This window comes from Entelurus aequoreus, linkage group LG08 (genome assembly GCF_033978785.1).
Source record: "Entelurus aequoreus isolate RoL-2023_Sb linkage group LG08, RoL_Eaeq_v1.1, whole genome shotgun sequence".
NCBI lineage: Eukaryota > Metazoa > Chordata > Actinopteri > Syngnathiformes > Syngnathidae > Entelurus > Entelurus aequoreus.
In genome coordinates this window covers 32,993,673-33,003,186 of record NC_084738.1, presented here as the reverse complement: position 1 = coordinate 33,003,186, position 9,514 = coordinate 32,993,673, and the positions used below count along the sequence as shown (strand labels likewise).

Genomic DNA, 9,514 nt, shown 5'->3' with positions numbered 1-9,514 from the left:
TGAACATTAAAAACGAACGTAAGCACATTTAAGATTGAACTATTCCATTTGGTAACTTAATACTTCAAATACATTCCACTCAATGATTCATTAATCGAACCAATTGGTCACTTAAAAAACGTAAATAGTTTTTCAAATAATTAATAATTCTCAGGGCGCTCAAATCGGTTCCATGGTGTAATGGTTAGCACTCTGGACTCTGAATCCAGCGATCCGAGTTCAAATCTCGGTGGAACCTGATATTTTTCAAAGTGTTCGGTAACTTTTTTAGTACTTAATTACTACTACTAATAATTATATATTTAAGTGCTCAATTTGCCTAATCGGTGGATTTAAATGGGCCTGTTTATTTGTTTCGACTGTATGACGAAGTCGTCACCGCGTGACGTCATATCAACATGGCGGCCTACATTGTGAGACGCTGTTGTTTTCTGAGCGTTAATCTTCGACCTAGTTCAATAATTCCACAGTCTTTAAAACGTGGCAGTGTTCGAATAAATCAAACGAAAATCATTCAACAATCAAACGCTGGCTATGGAACCCGGGGGAAGGACAACGAACTGCTGGTAAATTCAATATATCATCGCTGTTTACTTTACTGAAAGAATGTCACCCAAACAGTCGATTTGAAGAAATAAATAAAGTGGTATATCTTAATGTTGTTTGTGACACACACAATGCTGCGCCAGCCAAGCAAACAACGGTGTCATGCTAGCACAAATGACTCAAAACTAATTTCATTATTTTGACCTCTTTTAGGATAACCAAGTGTACATTCCACTGGGTAAATATTCAAAAATGTATCATTCATATGACTTACAAAAATAGTGTGATTCCTGCCTCATTTGTCTTCATTAACTTTATTTTCTTCTTAGACCGCCTGACCGTGTCTTACAGCAGGAGTAGTGGCCCTGGTGGTCAGCATGTCAATAAAGGTCTTCAAAAGTTATGACTAAAAAAATAATCAATAGTAATTATTAATGTTAATATACAGTTAACGTTCCCTGTTTATTAAACCCTCAGTCAACACAAAAGCAGAGATCAGATTCAACGTATTAGCAGCGGACTGGATCCCTGAAGACGTACGACTGAAAATCCTGGAAAAGGTTGGTTTCCAATAAGGATTTCAATATTCATGGTGAAAAATATACATCTGAGATTGAAGTGTATTTATCTGCTTTGTGGTGCAGAACATAAACCGTATCAACAAAGCTGGGGAATTGCTTGTCACCTCAGAACTGAGCAGGAGCCAGCAGAGAAACGTCAGTGATTGTGTTGAGAAGATCTCTACTATTATTGCTGAGGCTAGTAAAAAGCCGCGTGAACCCACACCAGAAGATCTCGCCCTCAGAGCATCAAGGTAACAACAGCTTGTTCTATAAAGCAGTGGTTCTCAAACAATTTTTTTCACCAAGTGCCACCTCAGAAAACACTTGGCTCTCTAATGACCAACAATCAAATACAGTAGCGTAGTAGGCCTAAGTATTCATTAAAAACAGAGCAGAGGTTTTATTTAACAAGTATATTTAATATTTTTGACCACTGTAACATTACACACAATGAACAAACATCATCGACAATGATACTTCTTATACAGTACGTATTTACAGCGTTCTACTGCGTACCACTGAATAGAGCCCACAGTTTGAGAATCACTGCTATAGATAGTATTTCCTCATTGAGTGTTACCTCAACTTAAGAGTGTTTTGAGATATTTGTTATGCTTTTGCATTTTGTGTTATAAGCGTCCGTACCATTAGTTGGCATAGCAAATGTCACAGTGATCCAACCAAAGCTGTTTTACTCGCTAGCTTTAGCTTATTGCTAGAGATGGACATGTTTTCCAACGATGGGTAGGAAGAAGGTGAGAGTGAAGGACAGTGCTGAGAAGAAGTGGACGATATTCATTGAAATATGGAAATTAATAATCAAAAACATGATGTAGTATCTAAATGGGGGACATTTATCCATGAAAATATGGAAAAGATGCTGATGGTGTGTTTGATGGAGAAACAGCTAGAAGGAGATAACGTAAAAGTCCACTCTCCAAGGTCAATGCTACACACAAGTTGTTAGTACACTCTCTTGTATTGTTTTTATACAATATTTTTATTTTTAAAAGGCATTTTACATGCTAAAATTGTGCTGTTTTGTGCTGGCTAAGCACCAATTAAATTGATTTAAATTCAGTTTGATGGAGATGTTGATTTGAGATACATGTGTTTTGAGTTAAGAGCTCTTCCACAGAACCAATTAAGCTCTTAAATTGAGGTACAACTGTACATTGTTAACATTTTAGAAATAGCGCCCACTCTCCAATTATTACCTGCTTCCAGTTTACAACTTATGCAACATTAAATAATTTACGGTAAATGGGTAAATGATGATAGTTTCTGTCATGTTAAAAAAAATGTTTTAAAAACTTTAACCGAAAGGAACCTTATGTTAGTGGGATGTTAGGCGATCAAACCTGGCGATCAGTTGGGGCACCATATCTATAACAGTACAGCTTAGATCATTCAATGAGGAAATATGTGTTAGGATCCGCTGCTCGGATCACAGTTTGTTTACTTTTTAGTGTCACGTGTGTTTTCAGCACCTTGTGTTTGTTTCTGTTGCCATGACGGCAGATTGTGCTCACCTGCCTCTGGTTAGCGTTCGGGACGCGCACCTGTTGCCCGAGCGCTAATCAGAGGGCTATTTAGTCTTTGCCCGGGCCTCACTCGGCCTGGCTTGCTAATTTGCTTATATGCAACATGTACGACTACTTCGATTCCCGCTAGCTTTCACGCTATGCCATTTTTGCTTACTAGCTCCCACGCTAGTCCCTTTGTTTTTGTTTTCCATGCTATGAGCACGTCTTTGTTTTTTTCCCTGCTATGATTTGTGCTTAAATAAATCATTTTCCTACCTGCACGCTGTGTCCGAAGCCCGTCTGCATCCCTGGGAGAACACCTCGCACCATGATGCGACCCGGTCGTTACAATATGCTGATTATATTCCTTATGCCAGTAAATATTTAGCATGGGGACATTTTTTTGCAGGTTGGATAAAAGAAACAAGGAGCGAATCAGACAGAAGAAGATCAATTCAGCTACCAAGCAGAGCAGGCAACTGTAGTTCCATGAATGTTTTAACATCAATAATTTATGTTTTTTCTTTGTAATAAAAATTTTTTTCAAACATTTCTGTGTTAGCAGTGTTTCCGCTGTACAAAAACAGTACACACTCTTATCATTGTTAATAAGCAGTTTAGACTTTATCACTGTTACCAATCGCTACTTTTATTCATTAATATTAAATTGACACCAGTGGAGACTATTCATTACCAAATACAGATTCAAACACATAACCTGTCTTATGCACAGTGTTGGGACTAACGCGTTACAAAGTTAGTTTCGGCAGTAACTAGTAATCTAACGCGTTATTTTTTATATTCAGTAAATAAGTTACTGTTACTACATGATGCGTTACTGCGTTATTTTACGTTATTTTTTATGTAGTATCGGCTAGAAACAGAAGATCTGAGTGTGTTTTATTGCAGCGCTGCGGTATCGTCCTTCTGAATCTCTTGTGTCACACAGAGGAGGCGCGCTGTGTGTGTGTGTCTGGGTGCGGGAAGAAGAGGGAGGGGAGGGGTGCGCGCAGCAACATTCGTGAGGGAGGGGCGGAGACAGAGAGAGCGAGAGAGTTGTTAACACGCATGCGTCGCCAGGCTCAGCTTTTTATCGATAGATTTATCAGATTTAATTTTTTATTATCTATAGCAGGGGTGTCAAAAGTGTGCCCCGGAGGCCATTTGCAGCCCACAGCTAATGTTTTAAAGGCCCACAGCACATTCTAAAAATACTATTAAAATAAACAAAAACATAACAAAAGTGAAATAAAAAAGCTTAAAGGTGAAATATAATGTAGAAAAAGTTGCAATGTTGACTAATAAAACGAAGCTGTTTTTTTTTCTTTCAAACTGTCATTGCTCAAAACATAATATTGAATCAAAATCAATGTTATTATGAATTATAGTACACACACTCTGTCAATTCTCTTGTATACTCTTTCATTCTAGAGTGGTTGATTATCACATCACTCTAAATGTATAGAATATAAAGTTCACAAACATAAAGAGGGATGCTAGTGGGTCAGGCCAATCTTTCCTTATCTCTAAACTAAAACTGGGAAAATGTGTAGAGTGTTCTGGGTTTCAGACATGACTTTATTTCAGAATTCCTTGAGAGAAAAAACGCCTGGTTAGGCTTTGGTATGTAAAAATAAAATTAAAGTACTTATTTGGTTTACGGCTATGTTGTTATTACGCTGTTTGTTACTTATGTGTGTTATGTTGCAGCTATTTAAAATAGATTTGTCAATTTGTTCTGGCCTGAAATAAGTTGGCCCTTTGAAACATATCTTTGTCTTTGTGTGTTATATGTAGACCTTATTGCGTAGCAGAGTTCAGTGATGCAAATGCATGTCAAGTTGATCAACAGATTGTATTATTCTCCAGTGCAATAACAGTACTGAAATGAAGGCTAAAAGGGCATTAATGGGAGCTTTAAAAAAAAAAAGAAGTACCTAAATAGTTACTTTTTACAGTAACACATTACTTTTTGGTGTAAGTAACTGAGTTGGTTACTTTATTTCATAAGTAACTCAGTTACTAACTAGTTACTGGTTTTCAGTAATTATCCCAACACTGCTTATGCATTTAATATTATGACGTATTCTAAACTATAAACCAAACTAGTAATTATACTTGAAGCTGCGTCAACTAGTACAGAGGTGTCCAAACATTTTCCAGCAAGGGCCACATGGAGAATTGAAGGTTGCGAGGGCCACTTTTATACATTTTGTATATGAAAAATACTCAAAACCCAAACAATGTAGGTGAACATATGCTAACATTTGAAAAACACTGCTACATCTTAGCTTTGTGTTATAAACAAAGCAATAAAATAATTCATGATTATTTGAATAATGGTTTTATTTGTATTTATGTTAACTGTGCTCGAAAGTTAATCTGTATTTACTAATATTGCTGTTATACCGTCAATTGAAACGCTTTTGAGGGCTTTAGTACACTCAAAAACATGTCATGTCTCACAAGAAATGTGTACACTTTTTCATCATGACAGGACACACAGAAATCATCAAAGACCTTATACAGTAAGACGCTCAGGTAGTCGGCCATTTTGGTTTTCAGGTCCCATTTTTGGGGGATTTGGTCCCGTTGAATTTTTCTTAGTTTTTTGTTCTAATTTGGGACCTTGGTTTAGTTTGTCTATAGAATGTGTCGCGGGCCAATACAAATTGAGCTGTGGGCCGCAAATGTCCCCCGGGCCGCACTTTGGACACCACTGAACTAGTAAATGCCCATTTTGAAATATGTACGAATATTAAGAAGATAATGTGGCAATAAAGTAAAAAAAAAAAAAGCAATATTCTTCTTGAAATAACCAGTTTGCCCATAATCACTACTAGCATTTTAGATTTAGATTTTAGATAGAAAGACAAGTATCAGCATGTATTCAAACGTGTTTAGAGAATATATTTTACCCAAATACTTAAAAAAAATACATATATTTAAATGCTTCTTCAAAATAGCAGAGGATGGTTTCGATCCATCGACCTCTGGGTTATGGGCCCAGCACGCTTCCGCTGCGCCACTCTGCTCACTTACCACTCCGGCCGTATATGACTATTTGTTCTACATACATAGTAATCTGGGGGGGTTGTACTAAAACTCAAATTTTTACCATTGCGTTGCCATATACATTAATATGGATTAGAGTTTGGACATTTTAAAACAAAATAAAAATGAGCTTCTCGTTGGCCTCAAAAGACGACCACGAAGGGACTCGAACCCTCAATCTTCTGATCCGAAGTCAGACGCCTTATCCATTAGGCCACGCGGTCATGTACTTCACTCACTTCAATACAGTTTAAACAATTTTTCGATGACATGTATCATAGTTTTACGCAGAGGCACGTTAGCAAACAACACGGTAAAGTTCAGTGTACTATTTGAACTGACATTGAAAAATGCACCACATTTGCCTTTTTGCAGTTAGCACTAAACGTTATGTTTTTCAATCGTACGTACATGCATCGTAATGAATACACATTTAAATGATTTGTATATAAAAACATTTACACGTAATATAAGTTTTTGAAACTACAGTTGTTTAATTTGCACCAATACGGCATTCGTCTTAGTATGAGCTATCCGTTATGGAAACACATTGTAAACAGAGGCAATATCGATAGTGTCGACACCAGGGGCAGTATCATCATAAGTTATCTTTTATGTTTATGTTCACATCTGCGTGTTTCGATGTCGTTTAGTTATTTTGCACCATTAACTTTATTTTCCATTAAGCAATTGTATGTAATAAAAGTAAATAAGGGGACAATTGGATTACTTGTTTAAAAATTATATTGTCCAGTTGCCTTAAATTTTGTATTTTGCAATTGTTTACAAATAAGAAGACATGCACCTGGGGATAGGTTGATTGGCAACACTAAAATTGGCCCTAGTGTGTGAATGTGAGTGTGAATGTTGTCTGTCTATCTGTGTTGGCCCTGCAATAAGGTGGCGACTTGTCCAGGGTGTACCCCGACTTCCGCCTGATTGTAGCTGAGATAGGCCTCAGCGCCCCCCGCGACCCCGAAGGGAATAAGCGGTAGAAATGGATGGATGGAAGTTTGTTTATATAAAACTGTTTTGGTGTTGTTTCATTCTGAGGATAATAATGTTCAGCAAATTAAAAATAAAAATCATTCAATGAAAGTTTTGTTCACTCCGTGTTGGATTTGTTACACAAACAAATATATAAATTAAAAACAAATAATAATCAAAGTTCAAATTAATAAATAGATATTGATAAGTTGTAATTTACCTAATTAGATGACAATGCCTCAATGATCAATACATTTGTATGTACTTTGTAAATCCTTAAGTTTGAACAGTTTGATACAAGTGTAAAGTTGAATAATTGGGTAATATTTCATACTTGGAGGGCTCTAATAATGTTAAAAACTGATTTAAAAGGTCGTAAAACGTTTTTTGTGCTCTAACTATGAAACTATTCAGTTTAATAATAAACATTCTAGTAAAGTGCGACAAACGAGGGACAATTGTACTTTGTATCATATCGATAACAAAATGGACGACAATTGCGGTGTAAGGCTTTATTACCAATAGGTTTCACTGAGTGACAATTGCATGAATATGGAGTTAATATGACAAGATGTATATAAAATGTAAGTCACAATAATGAATGAATAGAGACCATATTCAAACTTATAGTAAAAAGTAAAGCACTTAACATATGAAAACAGCATGTTAGTAACAAGTTATAACACTGGGGAAAAAATGCAAACACAGAAAAGGTCACTGCACTCAATGCAATGTAAATAATGAGGCATATCCCAAATACAAAATATAAAACAAAAACACAAGTTGGGAAATGTTCTCCCTACTAGTGTACTTAAAATGCACTTGATACATCACAGTAATGCACTCCTTCTACTGTATGTTGACAGTTTTATGTCTGATGTTATCAGCGAGAAAAACTTATATCATTCACTATTTTGCAGAGTAATTAAGGTTATATTGGGAATGTCAAATGTGCCTTTCAACATAGTCATAACATTCACTGTAGCAAAGCGTTATACAGTACATTTACGCAATCAAATAGTGGCATTACATTGTGGTAACAGGTTAGTTAGGTCATCTAGTAAGGCTGCAAGTGTAAGACGAAGATGATCAAATACATTGTTTGAATGAAAGCAAAAAATTGTCAACCCATGGATTAAAATGTTATTTGTGACAATATTCCACATTAAGGGGCTATAGGCGCTTTAAAGTATAGACAAGCAACATGACGACTCACATGATTTGTGTATTTGATGACTCCATGCCAAGGTATTGTCAAAAATAACAATCTGCAAAGATTGTAACGTTTCTCAAGGGCAGCATCTTTTAGGCATTTAGTGGGACCATCAACCACATTCTTTTCAAAAAGCACTACTTCCGCCAACCCGAGCAATGAACTTCACATTATCCATTCAAAGTGGTAATCTCGTTCTAATCCCGCTAGAAAGCGACTTGTGCAAAAGTGAGGTATCAAAGACAGAAAGCGTATTGATATATGAACAAAATAAATTGCTATGAGGATTATTAGCACCTTTACTGGTCAGACAGCATAAAAAAATGAGAAAAAATGTGAATATACTGCATTATTTCAAACAAAACCCTACATGTTTTTTAACTCGTCTTTCTTGTCAGTTAGTGTTTTATAATGATAGGATCTCACGGTTTAGATTTAAAGTACTTTGCTCCAGTTAAATAATAAGTCTAAAAGTACGGTAACACAGTAAAGACGGTAAATGATAAGTTCATACAGTACCATCTAAAAGTGAGTACACCCCTAGCATTTTTTTCACTTATTTTTTATCTTCATGGCACAACAGCGAAGAAAGGATATAGTGGTACCTCAACTTAAGGGTGTTTTGAGATAAGAACTGTGTCTCTGCTAATTGTTATGCTTTAAATTGCAAGAGTTGTTGTAGCAAATGCCAAAGTGAACCCCATAAGAATTGAAACATCTGGTCTTACTCACTAGCGTTAGCTTATAGGTAGAGATCGACACAACTTGGTTTTTCCAACCGTGGGAACGAAGAAAGTGACTGCTGAGAAGTGGATGGTATTCATTGGATTAAAGAAATTAGTTGTCGAAACATTAAAAAAGTTTGTAGTCAACTTGGCAAAGCAATTTGAGCGTATGACTGCTAGTGTGCGCCTTAAAGAGGCAGAATGAGTCTAATGCCAGTCAAAAATGTAAAATAGTATGCAAACGGTGGACATTTATCCATGAAAATATGGAGAAGCTGCTGATGGTGTGTTTAATGGTGACGCAGCTCGAAGGAGATACCGTAGAAGTAAGCTCTCCAAGGCAAAATATGTACTGTATATTATTATTACATTACTTAATAAAACTACAGTAACTGTTTGTAGAATATTGTATTGTATTGTTTTTATGCAATATTTCCCATCTAAAAGTTAGTTGTTGTTTTTTAAAGGCATGTTACATGTTAAAATTGTGCTCTTTTGGGCGCGGGGGTGGGGGGTGGGGGGCAATTAGTTTGAGTTGAGATACAAGTGTTTTGAGTTAAGAGCTCCGTCACAGGACCAAAAAAATCTAAAAAATTGAGATACTACTGTACTTTGATGTAACGTAGTCCCTGTACAGTTTGTGTAATAGTGTACATTTACTGTGGCCTCAAAATACCCCAACACACAGCCATTAATGTCTTAACCACTGGCAACAAAAAGGAGTACTTCCCTGAGTGAAAATGTCCAAATTGGGCCCCAACTAGTCATTGCAGCTATGTGAGTGGTGGGAGGTACTCTTTTGTGCGGTACTGTATGTTAACATCCACCATATTTTCATTGTATTTTATTTGTTAGATTGTGCAAAAGCAACGCGATAACTTATGTCGTGGAGTCACGACA

The 9,514-nt window shown here is 36.4% G+C and overlaps 1 protein-coding gene and 2 non-coding genes across 3 annotated transcripts; 2 read left to right on the top strand and 1 right to left on the bottom strand.

Annotated features, from left to right (window-relative positions):
• The first annotated feature begins 166 nt into the window (after positions 1-166).
• trnaq-cug (transfer RNA glutamine (anticodon CUG)) lies at positions 167-238 on the top strand. Its single transcript has one exon. It is a non-coding gene; the product is annotated as a tRNA-Gln (tRNA).
• Positions 239-371: 133 nt separating this feature from the next.
• LOC133655074 (large ribosomal subunit protein mL62-like) lies at positions 372-3,187 on the top strand. Its single transcript, XM_062054981.1, has 6 exons — positions 372-566; positions 760-784; positions 876-935; positions 1,024-1,106; positions 1,191-1,360; positions 3,045-3,187. The coding sequence occupies exons 1-6, from the start codon at positions 399-401 to the stop codon at positions 3,118-3,120; spliced, it is 582 nt and encodes a 193-aa protein (XP_061910965.1). The 5' UTR covers positions 372-398; the 3' UTR covers positions 3,121-3,187.
• A 2,653-nt stretch (positions 3,188-5,840) lies between these two features.
• Positions 5,841-5,913, bottom strand: trnar-ucg (transfer RNA arginine (anticodon UCG)). The gene has a single exon. It is a non-coding gene; the product is annotated as a tRNA-Arg (tRNA).
• Between the last annotated feature and the right edge of the window lie 3,601 nt (positions 5,914-9,514).

What these genes read in the sequence shown, in the direction of transcription:
- LOC133655074 (XM_062054981.1), top strand. Translation starts at nt 399, where the DNA reads ATGGCGGCCTACATTGTGAGACGCTGTTGTTTTCTGAGCGTTAATCTT. An exon ending in GGAAGGACAACGAACTGCTG is followed by an intron (nt 567 to 759) that starts GTAAATTCAATA and finishes GACCTCTTTTAG; the next exon opens with GATAACCAAGTGTACATTCC. An exon ending in GACTGAAAATCCTGGAAAAG is followed by an intron (nt 1,107 to 1,190) that starts GTTGGTTTCCAA and finishes TTTGTGGTGCAG; the next exon opens with AACATAAACCGTATCAACAA.